Source organism: Lagenorhynchus albirostris, chromosome 2 (assembly GCF_949774975.1).
Source record: "Lagenorhynchus albirostris chromosome 2, mLagAlb1.1, whole genome shotgun sequence".
Taxonomy (NCBI): domain Eukaryota; kingdom Metazoa; phylum Chordata; class Mammalia; order Artiodactyla; family Delphinidae; genus Lagenorhynchus; species Lagenorhynchus albirostris.
The window spans coordinates 61,116,976-61,138,663 of record NC_083096.1 but is presented as its reverse complement, the minus strand read 5'-3'; the positions used below and the strand labels follow the sequence as shown (position 1 = coordinate 61,138,663).

Sequence of the window (21,688 nt, the reverse complement as noted above, 5' to 3'; positions counted from 1 at the left end):
AGTGAAATAGGATAGTAAATATACCATACGATACCAAAAAAAAAAAAAAAGGTGAAGTTTGAATAGTGAGCTTGCCTAGTCATTTTTCTCCCGGTACTCCAAAATGCATTACTTATTTGTCCCTCCAGTCACTCATTAACAGTTGAGTTGCAAGACACTGAAATAGGTGATGTGGAAATATGAGGGTGAACGTACTAAGTTCCCGACCTCCTGGAAAGATAAGGTATATACACAGAGAGCCAGACGACCAGACAGTAAACAAGTGCCACGTGAGTAGGCACAGACAGTAAGGGCTGGAGAGTTCATATCAACACAGTACAGACTTTTTATGCACCATAACCTGGGAAGGCTATAAATGTGGCTAATGCATGCTTCCAGCCCTCAAGGATCTTAACATTTATGGAGACAGATATTTAGGCAACAAATCATAATACAGAAAAAGTGACTTAATAAGATAATCTCCTAATGTGAGTCAGTTTTGTGAAAGAAATAAACTTGGTGATAGAGACTAACAGGAAAGTGCAGACAGAGGAAGGCCTTCCTTTAAGCAGGGCATGGTCAGAGAAAGTGGCTGTGAGGAGGTAACACCTGAGCTAAGGGAGAGAGGGAGCAGGTATGTGAAATGCCAGAGGAGAGGGAGCAGAAAGGAGCTCGGGTGCTGGAGGAGCAGAAATGTGGCTGGAGCACATTTCAGAGTATTGGTGAGGCCACAGAGGGGGTGGGAGGAAGCTCCCTCAGGGATCTCCAGTCCAAGGTAAGGAGTTCGGATTTCATTGTAAACTCAGTGGGAAACCACTAAAAGTTGTTTGGTTTTTCAAAAATTCTTTTATTTGGTAAGTTTCAAATTTATGAAAAGTTATAAGAATAACACTGTATAGTCTTTATTCCAATTCATCTACTGTTAACATTTTGCTCCATTTTTTATAGCCTTTGTTCTCTCTATATGCACTTATTTTTTCTGAAGCATTTCATTTGAGTGTTAAGTTGCATAATTCATGCCCTTTAATCCCCAAATACTTTACTCTGAATTCCCCAAGAATAACAACATTCTCTTACGTAAGTAGAATATACTTATTATCTTCAGAAAATTTAACACTGATACAGTAATTTACTGTCCATAATCCAGTTTTGTCAACTGACTCAGTAATGTTCTTTAACATTCTTTTTCTATTTTTTTGTAAACAGCCCAGATGTCCTCCAACAGATGAATGGAGGTATGTCCATACCATGGAACACTACTCAGCAGCTAATAAGACCAAACTATTGATACACACAACCACCTAGATAATCTCCAGAGAGTTACACTGAGAGAAAAACAAATCTCAAAAGATTACATATACAATATTATTCCACTTATAAAAATTTTTTAAATGACAAAATTATAGAAATGGAGAACTGATTAGCAATTACCAGGGGTTAAGAAGGAAGTAGGGGTAGGAGAGAAGTGGGGGGGTGGCTATCATAGGGCAATATAAGGGATCCTCATGGTGATGGAAATGTTCTGTATCTTGACTGTATCAATATTAATATCCTGGTTGTGATATATATATATATATATTTAACATCTTCATTGGACCTGGTTGTGATATTATACTGTAGTTTTGCTGATGTTACTACTGGGGAAAACTAGGTAAAGGGTATACAGAATCTCTCTATATTATTTTTTACAATGGCCTGTAAATTTATAATCACCTCAAAAAGTTTAATTAAAAAAAAATCAATGAGACAGCAAAGTATTATTGTATTCAGTCACTTCATTTATACTCCAAGAGGTCCCCAGAATGCTTCCTGTGGTGTCAGACAGAGAGAAGGTGCTCAGTAGATGTTTGTTGAATGAATAAATAAGAAAGGATTTGAGTTGCCTTTACCCCCCCACCCCCATTTTATAGCAGGTACCTGGCCATAAAGGTTGTGACTAATCCCAAAATACTAGCCATTAAATGGCATATGTGGAACTGTAACTCTGGACTCCTAACTTCAAGGCCAAAATTTTCTTTTGATTACATCTTTTTTTTTAACATCTTTATTGGAGTATAATTGCTTTACAATGGTGTATTAGTTTCTGCTTTATAACAAAGTGAATCAGTTATACATATACATATGTCCCCATATCTCTTCCCTCTTGCATCTCCCTCCCTCCCACCCTCCCTATCCCACCCCTCTAGGTGGTCACAAAGCACCGAGCTGATCTCCCTGTGCTAGGTGGCTGCTTCCCACTAGCTATCTATTTTACATTTGGTAGTGTGTATATGTCCATACCACTCTCTCACTTTGTCCCAGCTTACCCTTCCCCTCCCCGTATCCTCAAGTCCATTCTCTAGTAGGTCTGTGTCTTTATTCCCATCTTGCCCCTAGGTTCTTCATGACCATTTTTTTTTTTTAGATTCCATATATATGTGTTAGCATACGGTATTTATTTTTCTCTTTCTGACTTACTTCACTCTGTATGACAGTCTCTAAGTTCATCCACCTCACTACAAATAACTCAATTTCGTTTCTTTTTATGGCTGAGTAATATTCCATTGTATATATGTGCCACATCTTCTTTATCCATTCATCTGTTGATGGACACTTAGGTTGCTTCCGTGTCCTGGCTATTGTAAATAGAGCTGCAATGAACATTTTAGTACATGACTCTTTTTGAATTATGGTTTTCTCAAGGTATATGCCCAGTAGTGGGATTGCTGGGTCATATGGTAGTTCTATTTGTAGTTTTTTAAGGAACCTCCATACTGTTCTCCATAGTGGCTGTATCACCTTACATTCCCACCAACAGTGCAACAGGGTTCCCTTTTCTCCACACCCTCTCCAGCATTTATTGTTTGTGGATGTTTTGATGATGGCCATTCTGACCGGTGTCAGATGACAGAAAGCCCAGAGATGATTACATCTTTATACTCTCTCTTTTCATGGAAGAGATGCTATCTCTTAAACCTTCATGGTCCTCTTTGTGTCAAAACATAGTTTCTTTCTTTTTTCTTTCTTTTTATTTTTGCTAGAATATGATTTTATTCTTCTCATCACTGCCATCTCTCTAAACAACTAGTATATCCACCACAGATATTTTCTTATCATTCACATTAACCTTAATCCTCTACATCCCAGCTTGCATCCTTACCCCATTCCCCAACCCCTACCCTTCTCCCTTCACTAAAACTATTTTCTTAAAAATTCCAACTGCCCTCTTTGTGACATCATATCAAAGTTCATCCTTCTGTATGTCTCTGTAGCATGAGAACCTTGTTGACAATTCACTTTGAGCTCTAATAATTTTACCTTTTTCCCAGATAACATCTACATCCCCCGTCAGTTCTGATTCTGGGCTCTAAGATTCTCCAGTGTTCTTTCATTTCTATTACACGTCTACATTCATTCTCCCAGTTCAGTGAGTCCCGGGCAATGTTAAGTTCTCTCACAATCTGGGATATCAAGTCCAACGTTCTTTGCCTCCCCAAAGCCTCTGACCAGTATAGGAAGCAGCCTATGGAAAAGCCCACCCTTGCCACCCTCTCTGCAGAAGGAGACAGGAAGAACCATCATTATGGGACTTACTGAACAGGTTATTCCAGGTCACACTTGTCTTCTCCTCAGACTCTATTGTTTGGAAAACGAGTACCCTGTGATGGTCCAGGTTTTTAAGCAATTCTTCACAGTAAATTGGAATCCCACAGCTTCCCTCGGCCAGGTACCTGTAGTGAAAACAACGCAATCTATTTATATCAAAGAACCATCTTTAAAGAAGTAAAAATATTTGCGTTTTCTCAATCACCTGAAAATAATCACTTCTCTTTCTCCATTTGTTTTGGTTTGTTTTTCATTTTTAGGGATTGCTTTTTCTTTTTTCTTTCTTTTTTTTTTTTTTTTTGCTGTACGCGGGCCTCTCACTGTTGTGGCCTCTCCCGTTGTGGAGCACAGGCTCCAGACCTGTGCAGGCTCAGCGGCCATGGCTCACGGGCCCAGCCACTCCGCGGCATGTGGGATCTTCCCGGACTGGGGCACGAACCCGTGTTCCCTGCATCGGCAGGTGGACTCTCAACCACTGCGCCACCAGGGAAGCCCTTTCTTTCATTTTTAAAATTAAATAATAAACCATTTAAATCTTTCCGAAGTCAAAGCTATGTAATAAGGTACATCCTCAGTCTTGCTTCCCTTCCTCGCCTTATAAGTAAGCATTTAAATTAGTTTCTGGTTTATCTTTTCAATGTTTCTTTTTAAAACTATAGAAAATGCACACACGTATTTCACTCTCTTCCTTAGATAAAAGACAGCAAGTTATATATACTGCACACTAGGCAACCCCTTGTTTTTTCACTCAACAATGTATCCTGGTCATCCCTTCATATCAGTAGATCTTTCTTATTTCTCTTTATAGCTACATAGGGCTCAATCGTGTGGATGCATCCTAGTTTATTCTGACTATCCTCTTAGAGATGGACATTTGGATTGCTTTCAGTCTTTTACTAGTACAAATAATGCCTCAAAAAAAACTGTGCCCATATGTCACTTCATATTTTTGTCACTATATATATTTTAAAAATTTTTAAATTTTTTATTGAAGAATAGCTGATTTACAATGTTGTGTTAGTTTCGGGTGTACAGCAAAGTGATTCAGATATATATATATATATATATATATATATATATATATTCTTTTTCAGATTCTTTTCCCTTATAGGTTATTACAAAATATTGAGCATAGTTCCCTGTCAGTATATCTTTGAGATAGGTTCCTAGAATTGGGAAGGCTAGATCAAAAAGTAAATGCATATATAATAAATGCATACATATATAATAAATACATACATAATAAATAAATAAATACATACATAGAGAGAGAAAGAGGGAGAGACAGAGAGACAAAGGGAAAGAACACACAAAATTCATGCCCGCAGGCTTCCCTGGTGGCGCAGTGGTTGAGAGTCTGCCTGCCAATGTGGGGGACACGGGTTCGAGCCCTGGTCTGGGAGGGTCCCACATGCTGCGGAGCAACTAGGCCCATGAGCCATGGCCGCTGAGCCTGCACGTCCGGAGCCTGTGCTCCGCAGCGAGAGAGGCCACAACAGTGAGAGGCCCGCGCACCGCGATGAAGAGTGGCCCCCACTTACTGCAACTGGAGAAAGCACTCGCATAGAAATGAAGACCCAACACAGCCAAAAATAAATAAATAAATAAAAATACAATTTGAAAAAAAAAATAAATTCATGCCTGGAGTTATTTTAAATGAGACTTTGTCCAAGACATTTCTCTTCCAGAAGCAAAGCAACCTCATTAGAAAGAACAGATACAGATACCAAGGTGGCTTGTAAACAGCCAGCTAAGGAAGAGGCATTGTCCATGTTGTTAAGGGGACTGCTGTCAAGACCCCAGGAGAGGAGCCACTGAGAAGCTCAGAGAGCACTGACGTCACCATCTGCCATGACAGGGAACACCAGTACCAGACCACGTTATTGCCAGCGACTAAGACCTTGCTCAGCTGTGGGCTGTGGTGCTTAAGGCTTACCAGTTTGCCTTTCATGTTACTTGCCCATGACAGTGCCCTTAGTCACTGTGGGTTAGAGTGAGTGTGCCCATAGCCAGCATGATGAAAGGGAAGCAAAACTGATGTCCTAAGCAACGTTTGAGATGGTGTAACAGGGACCATAACAAGGAAAAGTGAGCGGCACCCATCCTATCAAGCATGTTCGGTGGCCCCTTGGAAAGGTGGGACCAGCAAGAATCCTGAAATGGCCGCTTTCAGACACATCTTAAGGAATCTGATGAAGTCTGGACCTGGAGAATGAGTGCAGATGTCAAGGCCTCAGGATAGAAACAGGTTACTCACGTGTCTAGTTCTTTGGGGATACCCCTGACGTTGAGGTCTAGGCAGACCTTGTTGAGGATGTCCTTAGGCTGCACGGCTCCAAGGATGACATAGGTGGTGTTCCTGTTCTTCATTATGGCACGGGCAGCTGCACAGGGCATGTCGATGAAGGGAGACAGGGACATGATGATGAAGATGGGAACAGACCGGATAAGCTTCTCCATAAACGTCCAGGAGGCTGAATCGATAAACTGGCCTTCATCGATGATGAAAATAATCCTTTCCTCTTTCACTGTCTGGACAAGGTGGAGAAACACAAAGAAAAATGCTGTAGGACTTCAGGGGTTTTTTTTGTTTTTGTTTGATTTTTTTGGCCGCACCGAGCAGCTTGCGGGATCTCAGTTCCCCGACCAGGGATTGAACCCAGGCCACGGTCAGCGAAAGCGCCAAATCCTAACTAGACCACTAGGGAACTCCCGTGACTTCAGTTTTTTATACACATGTATGGGTATGCATGTGTATCCACCGAATTTTGTGAAGCTAAGTTAAATCTGTTCTTTCTAATAACTTTGCGTTAATTTAGATTCCGCTAATTGGAATCTGTGGCAATTGGGACGGAACTGGCTGGAATAGACTCTTACTTGGTCAAATCTTTGTGTAAAGATAATGTAAATATATAGGATAGATGGGGTTTTAGTCAACCTAAACAGCCATTACATAAAAATTACTGAGGTTTACTTCAAGTCATTCTAATCTATTGAAAAATGAAGGTCTCCTGGAAATATCTATTTGACATTTATTCAACCAACATCGATTCAACACATACTTACCAAGCACCCACTGGGCTAGGTGCTGGAGGCAGGCTGCTGAGAGAAACTCACCTGGTCCTTGCCCTGCCGGCAGTTTATGCTGTTCTAGCTTGAACTGCGGCACTTGTTACACTTAAAAACAGATCGTGTGTCTCTCTTCTTGTGTAGAGTACCTTTCCCTAACAAGTCTGAATTATTTATTTACTCATTAAGCATTTATTGTGCATCTGTTAGGGTCAGGTACTGTTTTAAGCACTGGGGATAGAGTATTAGACAAAATATAGAGCTTACATTTAGTGTGAGCCCCTGCATAGCGGGCCCTGCATTTCCATAGTGTAAGATGTCTAAATGGAGAAAACCTTCCCCATTCTTACTGCTCCAGACTGCTCTTGGCTTCTTTTGTTTCCCTCTGGGAAGAGATTGGGTTAAGCCATTCTTTCCCTCTGTATGTTTTTATAAACTAGAGCAGCAAAGGCTACATTCAAATTTCAAATTTCAGAAGATGATCATTATAAAGTATTATAGCCTGCCTTATCACATATACGTAAGTCCCCTCTTACAGCCCCATTCTGTCACCAGATCGTTAGTTCTTCACTGACCCTGAGAACATTTTAATGAATAGGGGTTAGCATCCCATTGTTTTGTTTTGTTTTGTATTTGACTAATATCTTTAAAACTACGGGGCAGGGAATTCCCTGGTAGCGCAGTGGTTGAGAGTCTGTCTGCCAATGCAGGGGACACAGGTTAGAGCCCTGGTCCAGGGAGATCCCACATGCCACAGAGCAACTAAGCCCATGCACCACAACTACTGAGCCTGTGCTCTAGAGCCCACAAGCCACAACTACTAAGGCTGCAAGCCACAACTACTAAAGCCTGCGCACCTGGAGCCCGTGCTCCACAGCAAGAGAAGACAGCGAATTGCAACAAAGAGTAGCCCCCACTCACCGCAACTAGAGAAAGACAATGAGAAGACAGCGAATTGCAACAAAGAGTAGCCCCCACTCACCGCAACTAGAGAAAGCCTGTGCAGCAACAAAGACCCAACGCAGCCAAATAAATAAATAAATAAATAAATAAAACTACGGGGCAGTTAGAAATGAGAGTTTTAGTCATAGAATAGCCTTGTCAGTGAATTATTTGTGAATTGGGGAGAGTAAAGCAGGAACCAAAAAACCTACATGAATTCAATAGTACATCAATGGCGCCAGCTTCTTCACATTTAAAATGAGGAGACTGAAATATTACTCAGCCATAAAAAGGAACGAAATAATGCCGTTTACAACGACATGGATGGACCTAAAGATTACCACACTAAGTGAAGTAAGTCAGACAGAGAAAGACAAATATCATGTGATATCACTTATATGTGGAATCTAAAAAAAAGGTACAAATGAACCTATTTACAAAACAGAAACAGAATCACAGATGTAGAACACAAACTTATGGTTACAAAGGGGGAAAGGTGGGGGGAGGGATAAACTGGGAGATTGGGATTGACATATACACACTACTATATATAAAATAGATAGCTAACAAGAACCTATTTTATAGCACAGGGAACTCTACTCAACACTCTGTGATGACCCATATGGGAATAGAATCTAAAAAAGAGTGGATATATATATATATATGTATAACTGATTCACTTTGCTATACACAACAAACTAACACAACATAGAAACTAACACAACATTTTAAGTCAACTATACTCCAATAAAAATTAATTAAAAACATAAAATAAAATGAGGAGATGGAATCAGGTCCTCTCTGATGTGAAAAAAGCCAACACTTACACTGCACCTACTATGTTCCCAGCACTGCGTGATGTGCTTTCATAAATGAACTTATTTAAAATCTTCGTTAATGGACTTCCCTGGTGTTGCAGTGGTTAAGAATCCACCTGCCAATGTAGGGGACATGGGTTCGAGCCCTGGTCCGGGAAGATCCCACATGCTGCAGAGCAACTAAGCCTGTGCGCCACAACTACTGAGCCTGCGTTCTAGAGCCCACGAGCCACAACTACTGAGCCTGAGTGCCGCAACTACTGAGCCCACATGCGGCAACTACTGAAGCCCGTGCGCCTAGAGCCCGTGCTCCACAACAAGAGAAGCCACCACAATGAGAAGCCCGCACACTGCAACGAAGAGTAGCCCCTGCTCACCGCAACTAGAGAAAGGCCGTGTGCAGGAACAAAGACCCAATACAGCCAAAAAAAAATTTTTTTTAATTAAAAAAAAAAAATCTTCGTAACATTCATAGGAGGTGGCACTATTGAATCTATTTACTGAGAAAATTTAGGCACAGAGAAGTTAAACCACTTGCCTGAGGTCATACTGATAGTAAATGATCCAAAGATTGTTGTCATAGCACAGAGTCAAAGCACAGCTTTACTCATGGTTTCCAACTAGGTTGTGGATTGGAACCAACTGAGAAGTTTCAAAACAAAAAGAAACAACTAAACAGATTCCTAGGCCCCAACGAAGCCCTTTTCAATTTGGGGTAGAATTCACAAATCCATATATTTTATGAAGCTTCCTGGATACTTGTGATGCAAACAGTCCAAAGTCTGACATTTAGAAACTACTGATATAGCCTTATTTGCCTGCAGTGGAGAAGAAGGAAGTTGTATTATAAACTTACACAATGCCACAAACTTGAATTGTTTATTTATTATGTGCCAGACACTCCGCTGGTCAGTAGTGATACAAAAATGAGAAAGAGGCTCCCTTTCCTTAAGAAGCTCACAACCTCCTGAGGGGGAGAGACGCATATATAAGTAGCAAATCGCAATACAGTATGGAAAATACAGTAAGAAAGATGTTCAAAGTGTTACAGAAACACAGCAGAAGAGGAATTAGTCATGCCTTGTGATTTGGGGGAGTTCTCACTGAAGAGGTGACACTGAATGATGAGTAGCATTTCTCCAGGTTTAAAAAAAAAAAAAGTCTTTTGGCTTTTATCTCATTAGTATTGAGAATTACTTGGATAGTATAAAGCACAGGTTGGAGCGATTTGCATACACTTTGGCAGTTGTATGGAGGATGAATTGGAGTGGAGAGGTATGAGGCACAGAGATTAGTTGGAAAGCTATGGAAACAGTCCAGGAAGAGAAAGAGGCTGAACTACAGTAGGGAAGAGAGGACGGGGAGATTCCAGAGTCAGTCTGAGGAAGACATGGTAGGACTTGTCAACTGAGCAAAGGTAACTTTAAATGATGTGTGAATGAATTTGCTATTGACTAAATCAAGGGTCAGGATCAAGATGAGGGAGATAGGGCACTAAAGTAGGGAAAAAAATGAATTTAGTATTAGACACTGAACTGAGTGTGAGTCCCCATACCCAAGTGGAATATACAGTTCTTGGAAATATAGTTTTGGTGCTTATACGAGAGCTGAGGAATGGGATATAAAGTTGGTGATCATCAACATATAATGGACAGTCATGATATTATTCAGAGAGCAAAAGTTAACATTGGTTGAGTGTTTCCAATGAAAGAGGCACTATTATAGGTTTTACACATAATCTAGTCATTTAAACCTTACAACCCTGTGAGCTAGGTACTATTATTTCCTTATTTTATAGAAGGTAAAGTAAAAGCATGGACAGGTTGAGTCACTTGATCAAGGTTACCCAGGTAGCAAGTGATAGGCCTAAGGGCTCAAACCTTGGTAGACTGATTACAGAGCCTATATACATAACCAGTTTGATAGACTGCATCTCATACAGAAGGAGAGAAAAAGAGGACTGGTTTTAAGGCGAGGCCAAACTCCCAGGAGTAATGTTAAAGGACTCCTTTTAAGCACAGCTAAATTCTGAACAGACTCCTAGCTCGAGGTTTGGAAGGATGGAGGAAAATGAAACACTTTGGGTTAAAGCTTTCACATACTTCAATGCTTCTTGCCATTGGAGTCGAAACCCTTGAGGTCACCTGGCTTTGCGGTGAGATGCCCAGTTTCCCCCTCCCCATTATTCGACCTATAGACGCTCTTACTTGCTCCAAGATCTTCATAAACAACGCTTCCAACTGCTTCTGCTTTCTCGTGGTGCTCATCCTGGAAACCTCTCGTGAAATAGGGAACTGTATAAAGAATTATGAGAATATTGAGTATGGGCAAATAGCAGGGGGAACTACTAGTTGTATGACTCTGGTAATTCACTTTACTGTTCTGTGCCTTAAAATCCTCATGTGCTAGGTAATCCATAACGTCCCTTCCAGCTTCGATACTCTATGTCATTGAATCTAATAGATACAGGAAAGAACAGGGCACATTCTTGTCTTTGCACTGGCAGTCACCTGTGGGAGCAGAGTGATTTCGTGCCCTGGACTAGCTAGTATAGTATAGCTATGATGGGAAGGTGAGAAAAGAAATGAATCAGCAGGTGGATATTTGGGTTTTCTTGAGTCTGGTACCAATATATCTCAGGAAGGTGTCTCATTCAAGGATTGGGAGTCATTTCCTTACCACCTGGACGCTGCAGATGAGAAAACAAGAGGATAATAAAGGCCAAAGAGATGCAAAGTCATAAAGCATCAGGGAGGAGTGGCCACATCTGCCCCTTCACTATTTCTAACGGGAGTCTAACACTAGCTAGTTACCTGCACATGGAAAATGTCATTAAGAAGACAATGGAACTTTTCATCCAGCAGTAACTTGACTTTATTTTGAAGGTTGGTCTGTCGTTCTTTATAATGTTTGCAAGTATCCAGACCTAGTACGTTGGCCATGAGTATCTGGATGGTATAAAAATTCTGATGGAAGCTGATCTTAGTCAACGCAATAGCAATAGTCCTGTTTATAAGAAAGTCAGGAATCAGAGTTTTAAACTATATTTTTTGAAAACAATAAAGGTTGAAGGAAAGCCCTGACTCCTCATATTCAGTTGTAATGACAGATTTCCCAAGCTATCTGGAAGCTGTTCTTTATTTGTGCTTCAGATACCCTCCCTTATTCCACTATGTTTCTAAGCTCTGTAAATGTATCCTAGCTATCCCCTCTTCTCTAGCCCTACCGCCAATGCCTGGGTTCAGGCCCTCATACTCTCACCTATACTCCCTAACAGCATACTACTACCCCTGTCTAGCGCCAAGACTCTCTGAATGCATCACCTTTATGGAAGCCTGAAGCACCTAGGGAGATGCAAGTCTAGGTTAAGTCTAGACTCCTTCACGTGACATATAAGCCTTTCCAAGTCCTCATGGTCATTTCTTGCCACTCTCTGCCCAGCAGTCTACCCTCCACCAACAACAAACCGGTGAGTGTTCCCTGTACATCCAACTGTTTCTTCTCTTTATGCCTTTGCTTTCCTCAGCCTAGAGTGTTATCACGTCTCACAGTCCCTCCTAATCCCTCATTTCCTGTTCATTTGTATATCTCAGCTCAGGAGTAACCTCCTGGAAACCTTCCCTGATGCCCTCAGGTTGGATGACATACCCCTCTTTCTCGTAGCTTTTACAGCACTCTACTGCGTGCTTCTATCACTGTCCTCACCACATTCTATTTTTAATGTCATCTCTCTTTCCTTCTCTTTTGTGAGAACTCCTTGAGGGTAGGGATCAGATATTATTCGTCTTCAAGGCTTTGCAACTTGTTATGGATTGATTTATGCACCCCTCCCCCCCACCAATTCATATGCTGAAGTCTTAGCCCTCAGAATGTGACCTTATTTGGGAATAGGGTCATTGCAGATGTAACTAGGTAAGTTAAGATGAGGCCATACTGGAGTAGGGTGGGCCCCTAATCCGATATGACTGTCTCTTTATAGGAAGGGGAAATTTGGGGGATTCCCTGGTGGTCCAGTGGTTAGGACTCGGTGCTTTCACTGGTGTGACCCAGGTTCAATCCCTGGTTGGGGAACTAAGATCCCGCAAGCCACGCAGTGGGAAAAAAAAAAAGAAGAGGGAAATTTTTTGGACACAGACAGCACACATGGAGAACATCATGTGAAGATGGAGGCAGAGACGGGGGTGATGCTTCTACAAGCCAATGAACACCAGTGACTGCCAGCAAGCCACCAGAAGCTAGGAAAGAGGCACAGAACAGATTGTCCCTCACAGCTGATGGAAGGAACCAACTTGACGCCACCTGGATCTTGGACTTCTACCCTCCTGTACACCGAGATAATATACTTCTGTTGCTTAAGCCACCTAGCTTGTGATGCTTTGTCATGGTAGCTCTAGCAAACTAATATAGCACTAAGTTCCTGGAACATAGTAGGTACTCAGTAAGTGATGGAATAAATGAGTGTCTTCTGGCTATTTTGAATTATCCTTTCAACAATGTTAAAGATATTTTAAAACTAGTGTTTCTCAGGCCTGGCATTAAAAAAGAGTAGAAACATAGCTAAAAATAAGATTAATAAGAACTTTCCCTAACTTAAAGCCTTTAGGTTAGATGGTGAAAGGATGTGAGACACCATTACCATTGTCTTGGTCATCACCACTGTTACTGAATACCATACCGTCCACCTCCATGAGATGGGTTGTCCCAAAGAGAGCCCTCATGACATTCCTTATATGAAAAGAGACAAACAGCATGAGGTAAGTGCATCAGCTCTGCCTTCCGAAGGAAAATCCAGAGGCCTTTCATTCTCTAACCATACGCTCAGGCCTCAGTGGTTTGAACTAGTGATTCCCCGTCGGCCACATGGATAAACTTACGTATTTGTTCTGCAAACCCAATCTATCCTCAACATTTATACCAGTTGTTCTCAAACTGTGCATTAGGAAACTTAAAAATATCAATGTCCAAGTCCGTCCTGGCATTAAATCAGGATCTCCAGGGGTCAGCCCATCTTCATTTTCTCAGTTCGATATGTTTATCATTAATTACTTATCTAGCACAAGGGGCATGACACCCAATAATAACTGATAGATTGTGGATAGTTTACATAGGCAACTTATATAAAGGAGAGGAACATTGAAACAAATGAAACTCTTAAAGATGTCAAGATTCTCTGGATTCACAAAAAAAATGGTCATTGCAAGACACTCACCTGTGGTTCTCACCTTGGGCCAGGTACTCAATTTCCACTAGTAACTCGCTTTTTCCATATCCTGATAATCCTTCGTACATCAGGACTCGGCTGCAGTTAGATATCAAAAATTCCTTCATAGTACACATGAAGTATTTGATCTCCTTATCGCGTCCTGTTATTTTCATTTTTTAAAAAGGGAGCAAACCCAATCAACATAAAATAGTCTAGAAACATAAAAAAGCACATAGTGATACAGCTTCTAAGAATACCCTTGGAATTTCCATGGCATTATTCATGGAGTTTCTTGAGGTCCTGTGCACTTTAAAATTAAAAAAAAATCTTTCTCTAGAACTTTCCAGTTTAACAATGTGGTTTTACAGTTTTGTTTTGGTTTGGTTTTTTTTGATTCCCACAAGCTGTGAGGGAAGGGATTCTTATAATGCTCATTATGATGTCCATTTAACTTTAGTGTAGAAAACTGAGATTTGCTTAAATTATACAACCAGGAATTAAACCAGGGCTATCCGACCCTAATGCTTGTTTTCTTTTCCTTTTTCTGTAACACACTAGAAGTAACTATAGATTATTACATTAGGAAATCAGCTTAATAAAGTTAGGGTTCCCATGTTGAACAATATGGATAAACAGTTTTTATTTCCGATTCTGTGAAGGAAAACTTGCTCTTTGTAAATGAGAAATTATACTTATCTCAGGGCTACTAAAAGTATTAACGGTGATAAAAAAATTCAATTTGCTTTAAAAAACTCATATATAGATTAATTCTATCATAAGAACAACCTAAATTCTTAGTAAAAATAAATTATAGTTTTTTTCCTTATTATAAAACTAATGCATGCTCACTGTAGAAAATATAGAAAACTTAAAAAGGAAAAGAAGAAAATAAAAGTCATCTTGGGTTACAACCCTATCACTCTTATTTTTCTTATGTGTCTTTAAATATGTGTAACAGGATGCCCTGACTGAAATCTGAAACTCAGCCTACAATCTTTGAAACCTGGGTGGGCGGGAAGGAGTTGGCAGAACGGTAATTTCTGTCAAAAGAGCTGGAGACCAAATCAGGGCTGACTCTTCCTTCTTTGCTGGACAGATCACTGTGGAGGGCCCATTCTGTTATCCATTGATAGAGTAAATACATACCTAGGTGTTAGCTAAAGTCTATTGAAAACCAAGACCACTACTCTAAGCTTAGATGTTTTATACAAAGAAGCTGAGTGTTTATTTGGTAATGTAAATTTCTGGGTAAGATTTAGTGAGAATTACTCTGCAGACCATATTGCTTCTTTTAGGTGCAACATTTCCTTTCTGAAAGCACATTTGAATTTCAATTTTGTGAGATGTGTAGTATTGTTCTTTGGCCTAAAGTTTACACAAGAACTTAGAAGATGCCCAGAAGGCTGCAAAGCAGACTCTTCTAGCTGTTTTATGTTCTATTTGTCTAGAACACATACAGGTAAGAACTTACTGATTGTCTTTTTAGTTGGATTCTAAAATGAGGTTAACTCAACTTGCCTTGAAGTATGCATACCTTGTTTCTATTTGAACAAGGCCCTAATACCTGAGACTGTTGTACGCATTTTTGACACTAAAAGAACACTTTTTGTTCATTTTAGTTTTGTTATCAGTTAGCATATACAATTTCACTTACAGGCACTCTTGTAAAAGAAGGGTGTTTCCCATACTCCTAACCTCTGACAGTCTGTTTTTGGTTATAGCTTTAAGGAAAGATATGTGGGCCTGATCTTTACCTTATACTGGAGAAATCAGGGCAAAAAGTCAAGTACAGAGAATTCCCTGGCAGTCCAGTGGTTAGGACTCTGAGCTTTCAGTGCTGAGGGCCTGGGTTCAATCCCTGTTCAGGGAACTAAGGTCTCACAAGCCGCTCAGCAGCAGCCGAAAAACAAAACAAAGCAAAACACACGCACAGAAAACAAACAAAGGCAACTAGACCAGGCTGAGAAACATATGCATATTGTAGCAATGTATTCTAATATGTCTGTCATAGTGAGTCCTCAATTTTGTAGAAAGGGGGTTAGGACTTCCATTTACTGTCAATCATTATCACAACAAGCATATCCTAGGATGAAAAGTTAGGCCTCGGAGGAGGGTGAGAGTGGGCATTCCTTCTCCTTTCTAGCCTTCAAGAGTTTGGGGATCTGGACTTATAAAAAGTGATGTGCTTGCAGACTCTGAAAACTACCTGAATGCACTGAAAGTTAGGCATTGCTGCTGGCTCAAGTGCTCTTTGAAGTTCTGGAACTGTTGCCTTCTTTTATGCTCTGCTGACATCAAGATTCTGTCCTAATACTCCCCCAAGGTGTGGGACAGAGCCTCTTCTCAATTGCCCTAACACAGTTATGACTGAGATTTAATTTATAATGATACTTTTAGGGATGTTCAAGTCTAACAGAAAGAAATTACAAGTGTTACTTGAAATGGCTGCCTTCAGAATCCACAGGCCAATCTTCATGTGGGTCTCTTCTCTACCTCATTTTGTGTCTACTTCCCTGCATAGTCTTGAGTTAGCTTTCTTATGATAGGGTCTCTCTCACCAAGAATCACAAAAACATCACTGCCGGATGGATCATAGCTCTAAATGTACAAGGTAAAACAAAATTTCTGGAAGAGAATCTAGAAAAATATCTTCATGACTTTTGGATGAGGAAAGATTTCTCAAACAGTATACAAAAGCACTAATTATAAAGAAAAAAACTGATAAATTGGATTTCATTAAAATCAAAAGTTGTGTTCATTAAATACATCACTAATAGAGTAAAAAGGCAAGCACAGAATGGGAAAAGTTACATACAGTAAAAACAAAGGGACCCATTTTCAGAATATATAAATAATTCCAACGGATCTATAAAAAAATACAATCCAATTGAAAAATAGACAAAAGATTTGTACAGACACTTTATAAAAGATGATTTCCAAATGGCCAATAAATATTTGGAAAAGGCACTCAACCACATCAGGGAAATACAGATGGAAACCATGGTGAGATACCACTATAAACCCAACAGAATTATTAAAATTATAAAGACTGAGAAAACTATCTACCAAAATTGTACCCTTTGCCCCAACAGTATCACTCCTATATATATACTCAACAGCAGAAATGCATACATATGTTCACCATAAGACTTGTACAAAAATCTTTATGGCAGTATTATTCATAAGAACCCAAACTGGAAACAACTCAAATGTTGTACAAAAGCAAAATGAATACATTGTTATATACTTATAAAAGGGAATACAGTCATCCCTCTGTATCCACAGGAGATTGGTTCCAGGACCCCCGGGGATATCAAAATATTCGGATGCTCAAGTCCCTTATATAAAATGGTGTAGTATTTGCATACAACCTAAACACATCCTCCTGTATACTTTAACTCATCTCTAGGTTGATTATAATAGCAAATACAATGTAAATGCTATGTAAATAGTTGCCAGTGTGCAGCAAATTCAAGTTTTGCTTTTCGGAATTTTCTGGAATTTAAAAAAAAATTTTTTTTTTGATTTGTGGTTGTTTGCATCCCTGGATGCACACCCTGCAGATACAGAGGGCCAACTGTACTACAAAGCAATGAAAATGGATGAATTATAGCTACATCCAACAATATGGATGAATTTCATAATGTAATGTTGATTAAAAGAAGGCTTATGTAAATGAAGACCCGAGAGGCTTCCGGGAAGATGGCGGAAGAGTAAGAGGCGGAGATCACCTTCCTCCCCACAGATACACCAGAAATACATCTACACGTGGAACAACTCCTACAGAACACCTACTGAACGCTGGCAGAAGACCTCAAACCTCCCAAAAGGCAAGAAACTCCCCACGTACCTGGAAGGGATTAAGAGCGCTGCTTAAAGGAGCTCCAGAGATGGGCGTGAGCCGCGGCTAAAAGCGCGGACCCCAGAGACGGGCGTAAGACGCTAAGGCTGTTGCTGCCGCCACCAAGAAGCCTGTGTGCGAGCACAGGTCATTATCCACACTCCCCTTCCGGAGAACCTGTCCAGCCCGCGACTGCCAGGGTCCCGGGATCCAGGGACAACTCTCCCGGGAGAACGCACGGCGCGCCTCAGGCCGGCCTCTGCCGCCGCAGGCTCGCCCCGCCCTCCGTGCCCTTCCCTCCCCCACGGCCTGAGTGAGCCAGAGCCCCCGCATCAGCGGCTCCTTTAACCCCGTCCTGTCTGAGCGAAGAACAGCCGCCCTCCGGCGACCTACACGCAGAGGCGGGGCCAAATCCAAAGCTGAGCCCCAGGAGCTGTGAGAACAAAGAAGAGAAAGGGAAATCTCGCCCAGCAGCCTCAGAAGCAGCGGATTAAAGCTCCACAATCAACTTGATGTACCCTGCATCTGTGGAATACATGAATACAACGAATCATCCCAAATTGAGGAGGTGGACTTTGAGAGCAAGATATATGAATTTTTCCCTTTTCCTCTTTTTGTGTGTATGTGTATGCTTCTGTGTGAGATTTTGTCTGTATAGCTTTGCTTCCACCATTTGTCCTAGGGATCTATCCATCCTTTTTTTTTTAAATTTTTTTCTTAATAATTAGTTTTTATTTTAATTATTTTATTTTATCTTACTTTATTTTATTTTACTTTATCTTCTTTCTTTCTTTCTTTCTTTCTTCCTTCCCTCCTTCCTTCCTTCCTTCCTCCCTCCCTCCCTCCCTCCTTTCTTTCTTTCTTTCTACTTCTACCAATTCTTTCTTTCTACTTTTTCTCCCTTTTATTCTGAGCCGTGTGGATGAAAAGCTCTTAGTGCTGCAGCCAGGAGTCACTGCTGTGCCTCTGAGGTGGGAGAGCCAACTTCAGAACACTGGTCCACAAGAGACCTCCCAGCTCCACATGATATCAAATGGTGAAAATCTCCCAGAGATCTCCATCTCAACACCAGCACCCAGCTTCACTCAACGACCAGCAAGCTACAGTGCTGGACACCCTATGCCAAACAACTAGCAAGACAGGACCACAACCCCACCCATTAGCAGAGAGGCTGCCTAAAATCATAATAAGTCCACAGACACCCCAAAACACACCAACAGACGTGGACTTGCCCACCAGAAAGACAAGATCCAGCCTCATCCACCAGAACACAAGCACTAGTCCCCTCCACCAAGAAGCCTACACAACCTTAGCCACTGGGGACAGACACCAAAAACAATGGGAACTATGAACCTGCAGCCTGCAAAAAGGAGACCCCAAACACAGGAAATTAAGCAAAATGAGAAGACAGAAAAACACACAGCAGTTGAAGGAGCAAGATAAAAACCCACCAGACCTAACAAATGAAGAGGAAATAGGCAGTCTACCTGAAAAAGAATTCAGAATAATGATAGTAAAGATGATCCAAAATATTGGAAATAGAATAGACAAAATGCAAGAAACAGTTAACAAGGACCTAGAAGAACTAAAGATGAAACAAGCAATGATGAACAACACAATAAATGAAATGAAAAATACTCTAGATGGGATCAATAGCAGAATAACTGAGGCAGAAGAACGGATAAGTGACCTGGAAGGTAAAATAGTGGTAATAACTACTGCACAGCAGAATAAAGAAGAAAGAATGAAAAGAGCTGAGGACAGTCTCAGAGACCTCTGGGACAACATTAAACGCACCAACATTCAAATTATAGGGGTTCCAAAAGAAGAAGAGAAAAAGAAAGGGACTGAGAAAATATTTGAAGAGATTATAGTTGAAAACTTCCCTAATATGGGAAAGGAAATAGTTAAACAAGTCCAGGAAGCACAGAGAGTCCCATTCAGGATAAATCCAAGGAGAAATATGCCAAGACACATATTAATCAAACTGTCAAAAATTAAATACAAATAAAACATATTAAAAGCAGCAAGGGAAAAACAACAAATAACACACAAGGGAATCCCCATAAGGTTAACAGCTGATCTTTCAGCAGAAACTCTACAAGCCAGAAGGGACTGGCAGGACATATTTAAAGTGATGAAGGAGAAAAACCTGCAACCAAGATTACTCTACCCAGGGCTTCCCTGGTGGCACAGTGGTTGACAGTCCGCCTGCCGATGAAGGGGACATGGGTTCATGCCCCGGTCCGGGAGGATCCCACATGCCACGGAGCAGCTGTGCCCGTGAGCTATGGCCGCTGAGCCTGAGCGTCCTGAGCCTGCGCTCTGCAGCGGGAGAGGCCACAGCAGTGAGAGACCCGCGTACCACAAAAAAAAAAAAAAAAGATTACTCTACTCAGCAAGGATCTCATTCAGATTTGATGAAGAAATTAAAACCTTTACAGAGAAGCAAAAGCTGAGAGAGTTCAGCACCACCAAACCAGCTTTACAACAAATACTAAAGGAACTTCTCTAGACAAGAAACACAAGAGAAGGAAAAGACCTACAATAACGCACCCAAAACAGTTAAGAAAATGGGAATAGGAACATACATATCGATAATTACCTTAAATGTAAATGGACTAAATGCTCCCACCAAAAGACACAGATTGGCTGAATGGATACAAAAACAAGACCCATATATTTGCTGTCTACAAGAGACCCACTTCAGACCTAGAGACACATACAGACTGAAAGTAAGGGGATGGAAAAAGATATTTCATGCAAATGGAAACCAAAAGAAAGCTGGAGTAGCAATTATCATATCAGACAAAATGGACTTTAAAATAAAGACTATTAGAAGAGACAAAGAAGGACACTACATAATGATCAAGGGATCGATCCAAGAAGATATAACAATCGTAAATATTTATGCACCCAACATAGGAGCACCTCAATACATAAGGCAAATACTAACAGCCATAAAAGGGGAAATCGACAGTAACACATTCATAGTAGGGGACTTTAACACCCCACTTTCACCAATGGACAGATCATCCAAAATGAAAATAAATAAGGAAACACAAGCTTTAAATGATACATTAAACAAGATGGACTTAATTGATATTTATAGGACATTCTATCCAAAACCAATAGAATACACATTTTTCTTGAGTGCTCATGGAACATTCTCCAGGATAGATCATATCTTGGGTCACAAATCAAGCCTTGGTAAATTTAAGAAAATTGAAATTGTATCAAGTATCTTTTCTGACCACAACGCTATGAGACTAGATATCAATTACAGGAAAAGATCTGTAAAAAATACAAACACATGGAGGCTAAACAATACACTACTTAATAACGAAGTGATCACTGAAGAAATCAAAGAGGAAATCAAAAAATACCTAGAAACAAATGACAATGGAGTCACGACGACCCAAAACCTATGGGGTGCAGCAAAAGCAGTTCTAAGAGGGAAGATTATAGCAATACAATATTACCTTAAGAAACAGGAAACAGCTCAAATAAACAACCGAAGCTTGCACCTAAAGCAATTAGAGAAAGAACAAAAAAACCCCAAAGTTAGCAGAAGGAAAGAAATCATAAAAATCAGATCAGAAATAAATGAAAAAGAAATGAAGGAAACGATAGCAAAGATCAATAAAACTAAAAGCTGGTTCTTTGAGAAGATAAAGAAAATTGATAAACCATTAGCCAGACTCATCAAGAAAAAAAGGGAGAAGACTCAAATCAATAGAATTAAAAATGAAAAAGGAGAAGTAACAACTGACACTGCAGAAATACAAAAGATCATGAGAGATTACTACAAGCAACTCTATGCCAATAAAATGGACAACCTGGAAGAAATAGACAAATTCTTAGAAATGCACAACCTGCCAAGACTGAATCAGGAAGAAATAGAAACTATGAACAGGCCAATCACAAGCACTGAAATTGAAACTGTGATTAAAAATCTTCCAACAAACAAAAGCCCAGAACCAGATGGCTTCACAGGCGAATTCTGTCAAACACTTAGAGAAGAGCTAACACCTATCCTTCTCAAACTCTTCCAAAATATAGCAGAGGGAGGAACACTCCTAAACTCATTCTACGAGGCCACCATCACCTTGATACCAAAACCAGACAAGGATGTAACAAAGAAAGAAAACTACAGGCCAATATCACTGATGAACATAGATGCAAAAATCCTCAACAAAATACTAGCAAACAGAATCCAACAGCACATTAAAAGGATCATACACCATGATC

General features: G+C 40.4%; 1 protein-coding gene across 1 annotated transcript in view; it reads right to left on the bottom strand.

Moving 5' to 3' along the window:
* Positions 1 to 21,688, bottom strand: part of ADCY10 (adenylate cyclase 10) — a 96,178-nt gene that overhangs the window by 47,847 nt on the left and 26,643 nt on the right. The window contains exons 13-17 of the mRNA XM_060142212.1: positions 13,603 to 13,756; positions 11,207 to 11,399; positions 10,601 to 10,687; positions 5,822 to 6,096; positions 3,553 to 3,689 (exon numbers count right to left, since the gene is read on the bottom strand). Coding sequence (XP_059998195.1) covers positions 3,553 to 3,689; positions 5,822 to 6,096; positions 10,601 to 10,687; positions 11,207 to 11,399; positions 13,603 to 13,756 — 846 coding nt within the window. The remainder of the gene's footprint in view (positions 1 to 3,552; positions 3,690 to 5,821; positions 6,097 to 10,600; positions 10,688 to 11,206; positions 11,400 to 13,602; positions 13,757 to 21,688) is intronic.